General features: G+C 46.9%; 1 protein-coding gene and 1 long non-coding RNA gene across 3 annotated transcripts in view; one reads left to right on the top strand and one right to left on the bottom strand.

Annotated features, from left to right (window-relative positions):
- The window catches only part of LOC113464411 (uncharacterized), an 84,038-nt gene that overhangs the window by 12,547 nt on the left and 54,145 nt on the right, over positions 1-17,346 (bottom strand). The gene's annotated exons all lie outside the window — the stretch shown is intronic.
- Positions 5,566-8,124, top strand: LOC113464409 (adult-specific cuticular protein ACP-22). The gene is made up of 3 exons (XM_026813990.1): positions 5,566-5,837; positions 6,970-7,291; positions 7,702-8,124. The coding sequence occupies exons 1-3, from the start codon at positions 5,598-5,600 to the stop codon at positions 7,908-7,910; spliced, it is 771 nt and encodes a 256-aa protein (XP_026669791.1). The 5' UTR covers positions 5,566-5,597; the 3' UTR covers positions 7,911-8,124.

Below are 17,346 nucleotides of genomic sequence, written 5' to 3'. Positions count from 1 at the left end.
CTTGACTTCCTCGATGCCGTGATAAATTAATGACGCTCAAGCGGCGGCGAGCCAAGCATCTCCCTATTCCCATTATATCGCCCGGTCGAGCCTATCCCAAGTTTAATTAGACTCCGAATCTCGCGCCGGGTCACTGCCGAGTCCATGCGCGGTCCAGCTGCGATCCGATCGCAAATTGATTACTTTTTATCGATGTATATTACAATCGGCCATCACTAATTAAGGCCTCGACCCGATGATCCATGAACCGCCGAAAGCTTTTGTGCTTTCGATCCAACATTGATCGCTATATTCGTTTGATCATAATCATAAAAAATTCCAAATTAACGTCAGAACAGATCGCACGTTTAAATGTCTCGTTTCACTTTAAAATACTACATCGCTGTATGCATTATTAACGGATGAAGAGCCGCGTTTCTTGATATGACTCGCTCGTATGCTACGTGACTCGTTGTAATTTCAACCGGTTGCGTGTACGTCACGATTCATTTATAACGGTGGCTTACCGTTTAATCTGTGAGAATGTATGTACGCGCGGTTAGGATGAAAATAATCAACGGAGCTCGGGACCCGAGGGCTCTTTGATCGATGCTGCGGCGTTAAGACCGGGGCGAAACGCGCCGCGCCGCCGTTGCCTGGGTGATGGTTAAGACAATTGCCTGGAGGGCTGCGCCCTCGACGATTCCTCGTCGATGTGCTCACGCCGTCGGAGTGATATTTGGATTAGATCGGCAACGATGATAACGCGGTACGAATTAATTGTAGCTACAGCTTGCGATCGTAATCCAGTCCGCGGATCATTAACCCTTAGTTTACCGCGACGCATCAGCGGAGCACAAGTATGATGCTCGTTTAATAGGGTATTAAATTAATCATGCCACTCCGTGCGTTGCATCCTGTTTAGACGAATAAGAACTGCCTTCTATTCTACCTCAGGTCGGAGAACGGATAGCTTGTTCACGATCGTAAGGGTCTTAACGTGGAGTGTGCGCGGAATACATACGTCCGAATGACGTGTTCCCGCTGCTTTCACGTTGCTTCCTATAGTATTACAAAGGCTTTGATTTCCTGACTTCGACAAAGTGCTTAGCGTCGCCGTAGTAGGATTACCGCAAGCACTATATTCAAAAGCCGCCAATAACCCTAGTCGTCCGAGTGCATTAAGTCTCCGCGCGATACGTCTGCCATTCTGATAGAAATTTATATTATGCATAACTCATCGATAACGTTTGAACAACTTGACTGGTTAAAACAGTGCGCCAAGTTGAAAGAAACAAACTTGAAGAAATACAAGCCTAAAACGTATGGAATTTTTTACGTTTTTTAGAATATATTTCGATATTTTTCCATATTTTAACAAAAAAAAAAATTTTTATTTTTCTGAGATTTTTCCAAGGGGTACCCCTTCAGATTTTGTGAAATTTTCGTTTTTTGCCAATAACTTCCAAACCCTTGAATCTACGGGAAACTTGCATAGGACCTTTCTTGTAGAGGACGACGAGATCTACAATTTCAATGTAAAAATTCTTCGCTAACGTCAATAGTTTACGAGTTATTTGCAAAAAACTGTTTTTTCGTTTTTCGTCAATAACTCGTAAACTATTGATGACAGCAAAAAAATTTTACATGGAAATTGTAGATCTCGTCGTCCTCTACAAGAAAGGTCCTATGCAATTTTCCCGTAAGTCGAACGGTTTAAAAGTTATTGAGGAAAAACGAAATTTTTTTGCAAAAGTTCGCCGTTTCGACGCTGGGATGGTCGGATTTTGTCAACATCAATAAAATGCCATATAATCATCTGTAACTCATTAAATATCGAAATTAGAAGAGTTTAAACCGAGTTTACCGAGTTATTCAATAAAGAATTTACTGTGTAATGTATTTACATTAATGACGGTTGATAAGGAATTCGAGTTGGAGGATGACCGGCGAATCTGTTATGGTCAGTCGATGTCACACGTGTCGTTTGGCTGTTGCCGTGGTTCGAGGATTAGTTAGGCGTCGGCAAATTGACATACACGTGTGTCCCGGCTGGCCACGAAGCGTGTGCACGACATTGTTCGGTGACGAGGAACTCGATTGCGCTCGATCAACAGGTCTTAAGATCCGCGAGGGCGGAATGGGGGACCCGTCGCGCTTGGCTACGTAACCGTGACGAGCGCAAGTAACTCGAACTTTGATTCAACGCGTTAACACGGGGACGCGTTCATTTTTAATCGCGACCCATCGGATCCGCGCGGCCAGACCGTCGGACGTGAACACGGCAACGGTTATATCGATTTATCGGGAATAGCCGATTGAATTCTGAGAAGGGAGTGCATAGAGGCACGCACGCACGCACGCCAGCCGAGAAGCCTTGTCACGATCGTCTTTCGTGGATTTATCGACAAGATGTCCCTTTTAATCATTACGCTATTGAACCTGATTTATCGTTTCACGCTTTCATCGTAATTGTCGGTTGTTCGTTAATTCCTGCACGTAGGAACAATGCTCGGTCTGTCTTTTCACGCGTTCGTAATTAAGTAGAGGGGAATGAAGATTGATTATAGTCGCTTTAGGATCTAAACGCTTATATCGTCCGACCAGTGTTTCAAGGATTTCGGGAGGTCGTGGGAATCAGGAAGGTTCGCTCAATCGGCGGATTGGATCGAAAACGAATATTCTCGTCGCGGGACAAGTGGAAGACGACAGGCGAGAGGTTCTTCGCCAGACGCGGACTATTTCTGTATTTTAATAACAGAAAGACGTCGGCGTGGATGCAAATGAAACGGTATCCCGGCACATTGGCCCTTAATAGCCTGCATTTTTAACGTTTCATTGCCTTCCTGCGGTCCGCGGGTCACGCTCTGAATACCCTGTGACACAACCGCAATAACGCGAAAAGGATGGTCGGAATTGCGTTTCCTTACCGTTACCCAAGCTTTAACCCTCCTTGGTTAACTGTTCCGCGGGAAAAATGGCCCCGCGCGAAATTCCGTTTGTCGTACGACCTGGCGGCCGGATGGCCGCTTTCCAGAGCAAGTGTTTCGGCTAAATGAGAAATTTTCCCGAGAATTTTAATTGAGCCGACGACTTTACCCGGTGATGCCGTTACCTCGCCTACGTCCATTCCTATCCCACCGATGTTTTATCTCCGCAATTCTGTTTTTAACACTTTAATTGTTGCTGTCCCCATTCAACCGAATCAAATACGTATGAAATGATAAATGAATAAAAATATATATATTTTTTTCTCATTCATATGTACAGTCATTTCTGTGCGCCGGCCGATCGGCGTACTGTTTCGAGTGGTATTATATATTATTTTATATTTTATAAGAGTTTTCTGAATGGCTAGGAAAGAATGTCGAGGGTAGTTTCGTGGCGTGCAGTATTAAATTACTGTTCAGCCACAGTTTTGTTCGTACGTTATTTGAACCGTGTCAATGATTCCTCATAAAACGCGAGCCCTCCTCTCCTCGATATCGTTGTTTCCATTTGGATTTTATTATCGCGCGTCTCTCGCGTGTTCTTCGCTTCCAGGCCACGAACGATATATCCCTGCAATTTGAATATAGAGCGAGTATTTACTCCCGGAAAATTAAAGGATCTGTTCTTGATCTCGAGACGATGAAATTCTTGAATAACCGATACAAAACGTTGACTAGCTGACATTGTGTCGCGCACTGTTCTCAGGTAAACGTTCGCCGCTCGACGTATTGATGAGAAGCCCACATTTGCACGTTTCGTTATTCGATCGTGCTGTGAATTTTATCGGGATTCCTTTATTTTCATCTGCATACACCATTATCCTTCATAAAGGATCAGATATAAAAGAATCATGCTTTTAACATAGACGCGCCTGACGTACACGTATAACGGCAACGTGACTGGCATACATTAGCCGTTTCACCTGCACGCGGGGAATGAAAACGTTCCGGCGAGAATATGATCGGTCATTCTACCTGCGAGATGATTGAAACGTTCCGATCCAAAGATCGAATCGAATTGTTACGCTAGAAAATCGTATATAGAAGAAAAGCAGCGTGACAAACGAGGACTCGTCGGACGGGCGAGCGATCGAATATATTTGCATTAATCGGTGAACGCCTGAAAGCACAGTAAATAGTAACGCTTTTAAATCGGCGCTGATTGAACTCACAAAGCGAATTAATTAGCACCGGGCTCTGATAAACAACGGGTGACGCGTTCCCCTCTATGTACGTGTAAGTGCGTCGCGCCGTTCGACGGACAATTTTGTTATTCATGCTGACGAGGCTAGGAGAAAAGGCTATTCTCTGCCCCGTAAAACCGTTGATTTACGCATAAAGAATCGTTCAGCAATTTTTACCGCGGCGACGAGAAAAGATTTCTTTCGAACGGCAGCCAACTCCTGGCTGGCTCCGCTCTGTGAAAGCAGAATCTTTTATGTACTTCACTTGAATCGATCAGTATGTATCAGCCATTTGGCTCGGCACGCTTTGCCGAGCAAAATAATCGGAATCAGACGCCGGCTTATCGCTGCTAACAAACAGCTTAATTTATTCACTCCGCTTTTTATAGACCCGTACGGAAATTATTTTCCTTCTTCGGAAGAGGAAGACTTGACCGTTAGAGTATAAAGCGAAACAGCTAGGCGGACGGCAGATGCTCGAGCGAGACTCGTTATTTTTCAGATCAGCGTCACTGCCTCCCTTTTCGACGACAGGACGCCCGCCGTTTTCTTATTTTCTCCGCTTTGAAGGAGCTTCTGTAAATATCCATGAACGGACGCGTATTTCCTAACCCTTTACAGTCGGTTCCCGTTCTTCCTGTTTCCTTCCAGTTTTCCGGTCTGTCTCACTGGAAATCAGGTCTTTTGATCTCCTTTGATTCCCAGCAGGCGAAATTATTCTTCTGGAAAGATTTCCAACGTCCCGCTCCACCTATTCCACCGCGTCGGCTAATCCGATAATTGGAATCGGCGATCGGCAATCTGACGGTGATTAGCGGGAGGCGATCTCGTTTCGAATAAATTGTCGGGGCTTTTGCCAGATAACCCGGAAATGTAGGAGACGCCCCGGGAAGATTAGCGCAACGATGCTTTAGAAGACGCAAGCCCGTTGTTCGGAACGGACAATCGGATGAGCGGGTGTATTTCAAACTCGAACAAACAATCGAATAAAGGAATTAAACGGCGTTATTAAACGAACGGGACGGCCGGCTGTCCCGGGGCGGGGAAAGAGGAACAACTGAAATCGAGCTATTTAAAGTAGGATCCGGCTCGATTCAATCCGAGCGTCGTAGTCTCCCAAGGGGTTAAGAATCCAAATAAATCCTTTGCTCGAACCAAGTAAGCGGATTATTCCAGCAAGGCGTCGTCGTCGTCGTCGTCGTCGTCGTCGTCGTCGCTGGACGTCGCGACGCCAGGCTTCGTGTCTCTGAAAAGGAGAGAAGCCGCTTGACGTCGCCTACGGAAAAGTTACCGTCGAAGCCACCGTGGAAAAGATTAGTCGATCATTTTCAACCGGAGATCTAGCCACTGTCTACACGTTTACGTTGACTGTCGTCCAGCCTCGAGCGTTTCCGAACCACTTGACTCACGAAATCGGATTCTCCACGAAGTTATTATTGTTTGTATGTTTCACGGTTCGACGTCGGAGAGAAATTTTATGGGACTGGCTCCAAGCGTGAAAGCTCGTAGAGGGGGGCTAGGACTGACCAGCGAAATTCACACAGCGTGTAACTGGCGGATTCGCCTGTGTTTACGAGGGACGTGTCCATGCGCGTCTCGGTATAAAAGCCTAGAAAACCCGGTGGAAAGTGGCAGTTCTCACCTGGCCTCCTTAAATACCGTAATGAGAGACATGAGGACCAAGGTAAAGTATCATCCAGGAACAGGTCCGAGGGAAAGTGCCGCGCCGGTCGGGGTACTTTCCTTCCGAGAGTGAGTGCCCGGTGATCATCGGTTAAAAAACGAACGTAAAATTAGATAAAATATATACTATTAAAAAATTCTCTGCTTCCTATTTTTCATTCGCGTTTCGTTACATATTCAAAATGCATGCATGTTCGTGATTTGAGAACGTCAAAAACGTCTGGGAGGGAAAAATGTTGAAGAACCGAGTCGCTTGTGCCACGTTGGACTTGACCCGTTTAGTATTCCGACTGCGCGTTACGCAATTAAAACCAACCGGCATTCTTTCCGCCGTGGTTTTGTTTTAACACTCGTTACCACGTTACAAATGGATCACAATTAAACGGGCACGCCGCGGAGAGGCGAATCACGTTAAATCTCGTTTATTCTCTTCCCTTTTTTCGTTTTCTCAATATTCTTCTGGACACTCCGCGGCGAATCGTTTCCAATAATTCGTCCCGCTACCGGTGAAACAACGTAGGTACGCGAGTAAGAGAGAGAGAGAGAGAGAGAAAGAGAGAAAGAGAGAATCGAATTTCGATACAACGCGAAACATTTATTGGCTGGTATAATCGACTAACCGATCCTCTTTTCGAATGGGAAACCCCGCCATTGACATTCGCCGTGATTAAAACTGGGCCATCTCACAATCAAACCGGTTGATCCTTTCTCTCTTTTTTTCGTCGAACCGTGCATGCATCCATCGTTCTCTCTTTCTGTCTCCAAGATTCAATTTGCCGCGATAAATGCAGTATGCATTCGATTGCTTTTCATCGCGGCTCAATCTCCGAATCCACGCACCCATAATCGAGATATTCGATCCCGTCAGGATTCATGTTCAAATCATTGTGGTCATCCGTTTCCCGTGTTGGATAACTGTCAATTAATTCGAATGAATTCCACGTACGATCGAAATTGTCTCGTCAATTTTGATGGAATGGTCGACCAACTCAGACCAGCATTTTCCTATTTAAGTAAGATCGTCGATTTATCATTGCAAAGTCGAACTCATTAAACACGAATTACGTCGATGGCTAACTGGATTTTGCAGATGTCCACGCGAAAGAAAACGCTTGTAACTTTTTGCGTCACAGATCGGTATCGCCTTGACCATCGCGCTGCTGGCCGTTGGCCGTCGGTGCCGCGCCGGTGTGATATCCCTGGGCGAGGGTTTTCACGGGCAACAGGATCCGTTGCAGCAGCACGGATCGCTGGCCAGCTCGTATCTGCAGTTTCACGGACCGGTCGAGGGGCCCGTGTTCGAGGTGAAAGTGCCGCACGAGGACGAACCGAATCATTTGCACGGACAGCCGGGCTACACGGTCGACTACGTCGCCCAGCCGAAGTACCAGTTCTCGTACGGAGTCGAGGACCACGAGACCGGGGATTTCCACAGTCAGAAAGAAATTCGAGACGGTGAGGGTCCGGAGCAAATGAATTCTCGTCAATCTTGTTAGCTCTAAGGAGTGTTCAAAATTCAACGTTTGCCGCGAGTTTTCCGCACGGTCAACATCCTTTGAGGGGATCGCGTCCGTGCGAATTTCGTCCGCAGAGAAATTCGGTCGGACGCGTATCATGAATATGCGGGAGTGGCGCGACGGGGGAACGGTTAAATAAGTAAGGAGGACAGAGGCATCGGTCCTCGATCTCTCTTCTCGCACGGGCGACCCGCCGCCGCCGTCGCTGCCGCCGCCCGGCTGGCCGAGGCTCTGTTATGCTAATAGCCACTTCGGCCGGAATTTCTCCGGCATCCAATTACGTCTCGTTACGAGTTCAGGAATTGGTTTCGCGGCTTCCGTTTGTCCACGAGCGTTTCCTTTCCGCAGGAAGCACCGTGTCCGGCCAGTACAGCGTGAAAGAGCCAGGTGGCAGCGTTCGTGTGGTCAGCTACCGCGCCGACAAGGACGGATTTCATGCCGTGGTGCACACTTCCGGCAAGAACGACCACGACGTCTACGCCGGTCAAGGCCAGCAGCTGCGGGTTCACGATCATCAGCCCGCGCAACAAGACGAACACGATTACGAGGGATACTGATCCGTCCGCAGTCCACCCGATAATTCCTCGTAATTCCTGTTTAGAACCTCGCGGTTCGATGACAGAATACATACACATTCCTTGACAAGGTACGATGTCAATGTTAATCGGTAGAAAATGTCGGGAATCGATTTTTGGATTCGTCGGAAAGTTCAATTTATACTTATCGACGAAACTGTAAAAAAATGTAGAAAAGTCAGAAACATCCGGCGACTTAAGTCCCAATTCTGGCATCGAACCGCGGAGAATTCTATCGTTTCTGACGTACCAAAGGATCTCGATCAGAAATGAAGAACGTTCGCATCTGTACATATAGACTACGTATTGGAATAAAACCTGCTGTCGTTTATCTATTCCATTGTTTTCGTTTCTTGGAAGCGAACAGTCCGAACAATGCGGATCGGGGTAGTAATTTCAAATAGTTCGCCGTTCCGCGTTTCACGCGATACTGCACCGTAGTATTTACAGCGGTATAAAATGCGAGATCTCGATACGTTGAACCGTCGACCGATCATGTGCGAGGATAGGGAGCCTTAGCATAGTAATTATTCCGCGATCAATCGGCACGGAAGAAGGTCGATCCCCGGCCACGCCCGGTGTGGTAGACGGTGGCACGCGGGTCGCATCGTTAAAGCGCGTCTCACCTGATCAATTTGATACCGACGGAACGTCGTTATCGCGAGTGGATAAAGACAAAAGGTGGGAAGCGGGGCGACGCGCGACCGAATAACAGGAGAGGGTAGATAAAAGGAGAGCGCGCTAACAATGCAGCCTCCTCTACCTATAGAAACGAGCGGAAACAAAAAGAGCAGATAAGAGACGCCGGCCGCTCTCGCACTGCATTACATCGTTAAATCGCTAACGACGGGATTGACTCGAGACAACATTCGTAATTGTGTCGTCGATCCTACCGGAGATGAACCAACCGGCTGCTGCGATCGTCTTACGGTAATCGTAGAGCGTATTATTATTACAGCCACGCTAATGGTCGTATAGATATCCGCCTCGAGTATCGCGAGGAGAACGACGCAATTTCCGTAGGATCTGCTAATTACCCGCGGCACCGCGAGACGTCGGTCTGATGATCGAACGCATCGTCGCAGCCGGGTAGCTTTAACGTCGCGCCTTATTAACAAATTACGGGTGGAACGTTACCGTGTTGCGGTGTTGATGCGGCTAATGAAGTGTCGATGCACCGGGAGCTGTAAACGCCGTGCGCAGCAGACGGAGACGGCGACGCTACGGCCTGTTAGAAGCCGATTCTCGCTCCGGATTCGAACAGACTTCGAGCATTTGCCCCGGGAAACGTCGGGACGATGTATCGTAATTTGAACAAATCCCACGTCCCCGTGTTTGGTTAGTTCCACTCGGGGATTTCGGATCGATTATAGTTCGCGTTTCGTTGAAACCGCAGGATCATGGAGTTTCGGAAAGCTCCTGGCTCCGTCTCTCTCTCGCCCGGGCACCGCCAACCTAATTAGAAAACCTAATAATTTTCCAACTTCTAATTATGCGGCAGATTGTTTTACGCGTTCGTGGAACGGCCATGTCCCCCTTTTACAGAGTGAAGATATTCGGACGATGAGCGTGGAACACATACACACAACAGAATTCCCAGATTCTATTTGCTTTTTTTTTATACAACCGCGTAAAACGCATTTTCTGGCGAGATTCTTTGAATTCGTGCCGGGACAACGTGCCCGTTTATTCACGCGTCGACGATGTTTCTTCAAAAAGCAACACAGGAATCGGTTCGCTGCTAAGTTCATTATTCCGCGTCATTGTTCCGGATAAAATTCGCGAGTGGAATTGATAGCCGCGTTGAACCGCGCTCATATTTGCAGAGCTCCAATTAGCGTCCCGAACCGTGCTGCGCTCTTTTTTTTCCCCTCGGACGCGGTTTCAACGCCGCCGCCGCTGCGAAAACAATACCGATGCGCGGGAGTATCTTAAATTTACATTCGCGAGAATCTCGCGCTGCGACAATGATGAATCCGCGATAATGATGTCAATATTCCAACGTAAATGTTCGCCAAGGTAAAACACGACGCGGCGCGCGACGGGTCTGGTGTATCCATAATAAATTCGACGACGCACCGCACCGCCGTCGTGTTTAATCGGACATCGATGTGGGTCAGCGTTGCGTTAAAATCGCTCGGCTGCGCGACCGCAAAAATCGCGTATATTATTCATAACCGTTCGCTGACCCGGTTCGCGCGGTTCAATGCCTCGGATAAACGACGATAATTAAAATGAAAGAAAAACGCTACTCGCACTTCCGAGCGATCGGACGCTTTATGGAAAGTGTCAACAACTGAAATCTGTCAATATTTTTTTATAAGATCGCACAGAATCGCAGGTTGGGACGATCGTGGAAAACGGGGTCCAGCCGCGGTCCTAGGTGATCGTTTCGACGCTGCAATTATAATGAATCAGCAAACGCACAGCGACGAGGGGCGGCAATAGGGCGAATAATCGATAGATTTGCCACCGCCGGTGTATTTCAATCGGTAGGAAGCCATGGACCGCGGCAATTTTCCCGTTTCGTCCGATGTACACGTCCGCGCCTCCGACCCTGTTAATTTGTTAACTGCTAATTTGCCCGTGCAGTGGCCGCGTCTCGTTTCGTTGGAAAAACTTTGGTCGGCGCGACAACCGCCGCAACGTTCTGCTCTTTGTTATTCGACACAATACCATTCATTGTCGCCATTAACGGCAATTATTTTTAGACCGGTCCGTTTCCGGCTCGTTTTCCGGGCCAATGACGGACGAATTTACCGTACGCGACACGATTGCTTCCGTTACACCGCTCCGCCCGGCCGCGGGTATAACGCGTTAATTCCACTGTTATCGCGCGCGACTAGTTACATTTAGTTCCCCCGAGTTTGTTTCGAAAGTATCAGCGTCCCGTCGATATTAAATCGGGACGTACGAGCGCGGATCCTGTCCGTTGCGCACTCGTTCCCAATTACAAGGAGCTTCGCGAAAACACATTCGGGAAATTGGTCGATCTCCATTCACGGGTTTTTGTGTGTTTTCCGACAGACAGGAATGAATAGAAATTCATAATACACGAAGGAAAGTATCCGCGTCGAATATGCGATTCGTGGGACGCGCATAACCGTGCGCCGGGTCAGACTTCGGAACATCCGTGGAATTTACTTATGAAAAATTGTACATGTACCTAGCGGGGCGCCGATGCAATAATATACCGCGCATCTCCTCATTCGGGAAACGAACACCGTACGATGAGAGGCAACCGGCGGCAGGAGGGCCGTATAGAGAGGGGAAAAAGGGATCACGGTATGACCTACATTTGGCCTACGGGTCGCAGGGTAGAGCTATTGATTCAGTTTGCTCTTAAACACAGCCTCCATTTCATTTCATTCCGACTCTCCAACCATTTCGCGATTACCCTTCTACTTGCACTCCCTCTGTTCCCTTTCGCCCAGTTTGTGTATCGAGTGCCTCGCGTCCTGACAACGCTGTTGCCTCTACTCACGTTCGATATCCACCGCGATAGATCGTATCAGATGTACAAATAAGCCCTGACCTGAGCGTATACAAAGCGAGCACGATTATTTCCCACGATAAAATGTTCTTTTATATATGATCCAGAAACTTGTGAAAAAGGTTTCTACCTCTGTTTCAGAATTGTCTCTCAGTATCCAAGTGCTGTACAGGGTATCCCAGAAAAAGAAAAAGCTACAGACGAAGAGAGGTGATTTTGGAGGTGCTTCTGACAGACAAAATGTAAAGTGACGTATGGTTTCTTAATTATTAACTAAACACACTGACCAATGAGAGAAAGGGTAGATTGGTTCGAATCTGTTTGTCTTTTGATAATAATTCAAAAACCATGCCTCACTTCGCATTTTGCCTGTTGTTAAAAATCACCTCTTTTCGACTGGAACACTTTTTCTGGGACACCTCGTATAAACTCGATAGAGCTTCGTCGTAATGGGTTTTAAATAAAACCGATTGATCAATTTTCACTTGTACCGCTTGAGGAGATCGAATGAAGCGAATTCGCGCGGAAATAGTGGAAGACATTAATCTTACAGTTCCGAACACCGAGCCACTTAAAACGCTTGGCGATCGTTACGCTGTTAACTACACCCGGCAGACTCTTCTTCGAATTAAGCCATCGAAATCGTAACGAACAGCGAGCACTGTTTATAGTCGTTAACAGGCCGTATGAAAACGTTTCGTTCTCTGTCGCGAGGTCCCTCGCGCGATTAACTAACTTACTGTGCGAGTGTTGAGAGATTAAGCGAGAACTTGACGAACTCGAGGCGAGGCGATAAACAAAATGAATTAAGAATGCGCTTGCAAGGAACTTGGAGCGCGCGCGCGCGCGAACCTTACTCGGAATTACATACCTGAATTTAATTCCGAGCCGAACTTGCGACCTACTCGAAGCGACCTTTTCGAATTAACGCTAACGAATATTTTTAATGCGGAAACTCGAGGTTCAACTGCGGCGCACATACATAATTAAGTTCTCATCCGAGGTAATTAATACCTCCTTTTCGACTTGTCTTAATCAAAGTTGCCAATTAAATTCGAGTCCTTCACGTCGAACACGATTGTCTCCGTCCTGGCAGGGTTTGTCTTCGGAGAGATCAATTCACGATCGAATACTTTCTACTCACGTAACAGACCGTTTATTCGCGTGAGGCGAGGTTTGCGGTCCTGGGGCTAAAAAAAGCGATGACAGGCTTGAAACCGTGAATACCATATTGATTTTATTTAACCGGATAAAATCACCGAAATCCTGTATTTTCCTCTTTTTCCAAATTGTCCTTATTTTTAATTGACGCTGTTCCATTCGAATATCGAATTTGCCAGTATCGCCGCAAGCGGATATAGTCAATTTATTTATCAATAATAATCGGCTATTATTAATATAGGGTTATTCAATTAAATTGGTCTAATCAATACCACTGAATTTCTTTATAAAAGAAGTCGTTCTTATTATTTACACGCCTTATTTTAACTTTATGTGCAAAACCTTATCTGTAAAAGAAACGACATTTAATGTTATCAATCGCAGTGTCGATTTCTAGTCACAAGTAGCTACTTAAAAATCCCATCGACTATTTAATTCTCTAATGTCACGATTATAGTTATGTAACAATCTATAGTGTATCGGCAGAGTGCAGTAATATTGAACCTGAAGAAATGAATTTTCTTTACATTAATAACTCGAATTTTTTTCGAACGACCAAATAAAACATCAACGGTGAAGTTTGCGTTTTGTCGTAATGGTGAAACTCGCGAGGCGCCGCGCACCGTTTCACTGCAAATAGGATGCACATAGGATGTAACGAATACGTCGGGGAGAATCGGAGGTACGGTCGCGGAAAAAATAGAGGAGCGGGAAACCTGAATCCGCGGCGTGCTGAGTACGTATTCCGTCTCCACGGGTTGGAAATCGGCCAACTCTCGCCCGAGTCCGGGATAGGTGAGGCAGCAGCGAGCGGCGTATTCTTCTTCCTCCAGAGGCAATTGAATTTTTATATCTGCCGAGTGAGAAGCGACCGGTAAAAAATGTCGAACGATCCCCGGGACCGTATATAAGACGGCACCGAGAAGTGTCATACGTCTCGTATGCTCACCGTTTACGACGCCGTCCCTCCCGCTCGCGTTTGTTGCTACCGAGGATCAGCGCAGAGAATAACGAAATATTCTAATAAATCGTATAAACAGATTTAATGTTTGAAACATCTGTCACCCCCCCATCGGAGATAATCTCGTCGAATAATTTTGCAGCTGTACGAGAGGAACGGGACGGGAAACGTCGATGTTAAACGGCGTCTATGACGGGCCGCATTAGCCGGCGGAAAAAAGTAACGCCTGTCTCATAAACTGGTCATTTGAAAGAGAATCTCCTGTTTCCCTTTTCCTGCTCACTTTTCATCCTTCCAGTTTACCCAGTCGTATATTTCCCGCGAACAATTATTGCGCGTAGAGCCATTTATCAAAACGTCTCACGGATCGCGAGGGAAATTCCGCCGGTTCAACAACGCATTACAACGTTCCTCGTCACCCCTGCCACCGCTTCACGTTTTCACCGTCGAACACGCGTCAACGTTTCATTTTTTTCCGAGACGCCCCCTTCGTAACGTTCAATTCGGTTTTATTTATCCGACGGCGCGTCATATCCGAGCATCCTTCAGAATTAGACGATCATTCCTGTTGGTCATTTCGTATAAAGGTCGCTCGCATCAGAAATTCATACAGAGATTTTTCCCAGCTATCAGACCCGGGCGAGGTTCGAAACGACCGTTCGCATTTGACTGGCATGAATTATTAATGAAAACTGGCGCGTTTATTGCCATAATAACAGGGCCGGTTTCATTTTCCCGCTGATGCGTTGAGCGGCACGAAAATCCATACGGGTCGGTGATGGCGTTTCAGCGTCCTGTTTTCCAGCAACTTTAACGCTCGCGCTTACGTGCCGTAAAACGTTCTTCGAGCCGGGCGAACTTTCGCCTTAAGTAAATAAATCAGAAAGTTGCGCGCAGATGCTTAACTCGTCCCCTGCAGTTAAGTACCTGCCCGGTGTTCACGTGGCGCAGTGATTTTATCACCTCGCAAATGAACTGTGCCTATCCGATTGATCGGAGCGGCCGATAGACGACCGTTGAGTTACGGCCATCATTCTTTGTCGAGGCACTTGACAATTAGCCGTCGCGCACGCTATCATCGAATACGGCACATTTTCTAGCCGGGGTCAGTTTCTCACCGTTAACTCTGCTATCAACAAGTTTGATGTGAAAACACTAGAAATGGTATTAACTAGTTACGCAAAGAACGTGTCAAGTGTATTTCCAATTTATTCTTCTTTTTGATTCTGCGGAACGTTTTTAGTTTCGTATCGGTTCAGATTCGGTACCATTTCACTCTGAAAGCATTTGAAAACGCAACAGCTGAAATTTCACAGTCCCGAGGCTCGGAAATATTTCAGGCAAAACAAAGCGCGGTCGCGGAGGAAAAACAGACTGTGCCAGCCTCAAACGATTACGCGTACAAACAAATATTCGCGATGTTTCACCTGACCCGGTGCATAATCACGCATTAACCGTGTCGATTTTCGTAGCGGAGGTTCGGTGACGTCGGGGGTTGAATAACTGAAAGACGGGGATGGAGGAGATCCCGCCGCCGGGAGATCCGATCTGATGTCGCGAATCCCACGGTGAATATCGACGAGACGACGACGCCGAGACGCAGCGGAACACGGATGAAGATACGTGCGTGCGTTATTCGTGCACCCACACACTCTGTATTCAGGTGCACGCGTAGAGAGCGATTCGGCAGGTTCCTAATCCGGTAGCGAGTACAGTACACGATCCTTCGAGTCGTATCCAACCAGTCTAGCCGGATGCAATCATTAGGAGACATATAGAATCGAGGAGGTTGAAGTGGGTAGCGACAGGTACAAATTGGCCCGCACCATATTGGGAATTGAAACCTCGTCGACATAACGAAGCCAATTCCGCCGGTGCTCGAGTAGTGGAGGGGAGATGAGAAAAAGGGCGAGGAAACTCGCGTTAATTCGCAAGGAAACCCTTGTCCACCGAAAGGAGGGTCGGACCGAGGGTCGTAACAAAGTGTCTTGAAATTATATCTGCTCGTTATACTCGACGCGGGAGCGGGTCGAACGGGATATATTAAATTACGATAAAAATCCGATGTTATCCACGATTTTATTAACTACTATGGAATTTTGGTGACACGAGAGCTTTTGAATAAACTGCGATCGATTTTTGACCCGGAGACATCAAGATTTTATCTGGTGACGTACGTACGTCTATCATGGGAAGTGTACGAATAGTTCGAAAATAGCCAGTTCTGTGACAGACTCCCCTCGACCGGATCAGATATCACTGCCCTTCGTATTTTACTAAGTCCATTGTACAGACAGAAGAACGATGCGAGAGATGTTTAAGATCATTGAACATCTCGCAGAATGTTTACGCTTTTCTTTTGCGACTGAATGATGATCAATGACTGGCGTTATCCTCGGCGTGACGAGCGTGAGTTTTATAAACTAGCCACTTTTACGAGGAAAGTTGCTCGCCGGGAGAATGGAACGCGCCGGCCGGCTGCCTGTAAAATCGATCGTAATTACCGAGCGAGAGTTCTGACAACGGGAACGATACAACCGCGACGCCGGGGTGGAGGGACGCGCGGCTATCGATCCCGTAAAACAAGCATCACCTCCGATGGCTGTTTCGCATTAGGTCCGCGCGCTCCTCGCAATATTTCATTGCTCGGCGCCTTACCTCCGAAAGTTCATGCGCGAACAATTAATCAGCGATCCCGCGAGTTCGGTGTGCAACAACGTTTCGCAAGAGGTGCCGGCTGAAAGTAAATTCGACCAAGTGCCGCGTACCAGCCAGCGTCGGCTCGCTAATGAATGACTCCAATAGTGCAGTTTACGAAGCCGAGCAGCTTCCATGAATGCAGCCAGAATCGTGAATGAGATTAGCCGAGTTGTTCACGGGAAATTCCACGGAACTCTTACGCCTCCGCTGTTCCATTAGCGAGTCGGAATCGTTTTTCTATTCGAGTAACCAAACGCGAGAGCCGTTTGATGTAATGAAATTATTATTATTACAGCTTTGGGAGACTGCGTCCGTATTTTACGAGATCCACAGACCCGCTCGCATATTTAATGAAATATTATTTTATGACATTTCTACGCATATGTGATTCGACCAACCGGGATTAATTATTCGATTGAAAACGGTGATATATACACGCGCAAAATTGCTACTTCCCATTTTCCCCGTAGGATTTGTCCTACAAATATTCACGTATGCGCGACGTTAAATAAATTTGTGTCGGTGAGCCAACCGAGTTAATTCTTTCTTTCCCGATCGGCTCGCATCTCGGGCTTCATTACGAGATAACAGTCACTTATCACACGGCGAAATACGGCAATCAATTGTTGTTGTTCCGATGGCAAACAGGAATTAATTTTGCAATAAAATATACATATACTCGACGAAGAACGGAAATTTTGCCGAATCAATAATCGCGTCCGCAACGAGCACTCTGATTTATGCTTGATAAATATTATCGACCGCTTTTACTTCGGACGCATAATTACCTGCTCATCGTTACGAATATCTTATAGAATCATAATTATAAAATAAATACCCGGAGTGAATTCAAATTGAATTACAATGATTCTCATTAATTTCGTACGCGGTCTGACTAATTTCAGTTCGTACTACTTGTTATCACTGCTGCAAGTGGTACAACCGTTCGCGGTGGGACGGCGGGCCTCGGCCGAAGTTTTTCAAGGTGCCGCGGGGATTTGAAAAGTTTACGTAAACCCTTTGTCGAGGGCTCGTTTTGCTAGAGAGCGAAAACCAGGTTACACAGTGGCAAACGTCGCGGCGTCGATCCACTCGATCGAGCA

Source organism: Ceratina calcarata, unplaced genomic scaffold, assembly GCF_001652005.2.
Source record: "Ceratina calcarata isolate Rehan_Ccalc_2016 unplaced genomic scaffold, ASM165200v1 scaffold12, whole genome shotgun sequence".
NCBI classification, from domain to species: Eukaryota; Metazoa; Arthropoda; class Insecta; order Hymenoptera; family Apidae; genus Ceratina; species Ceratina calcarata.
This window is presented reverse-complemented; position numbering and strand designations above follow the sequence as displayed.

What these genes read in the sequence shown, in the direction of transcription:
- LOC113464409 (XM_026813990.1), top strand. Translation starts at nt 5,598, where the DNA reads ATGTTTCACGGTTCGACGTCGGAGAGAAATTTTATGGGACTGGCTCCA. An exon ending in TGAGAGACATGAGGACCAAG is followed by an intron (nt 5,838 to 6,969) that starts GTAAAGTATCAT and finishes TTTGCGTCACAG; the next exon opens with ATCGGTATCGCCTTGACCAT. An exon ending in TCAGAAAGAAATTCGAGACG is followed by an intron (nt 7,292 to 7,701) that starts GTGAGGGTCCGG and finishes TCCTTTCCGCAG; the next exon opens with GAAGCACCGTGTCCGGCCAG.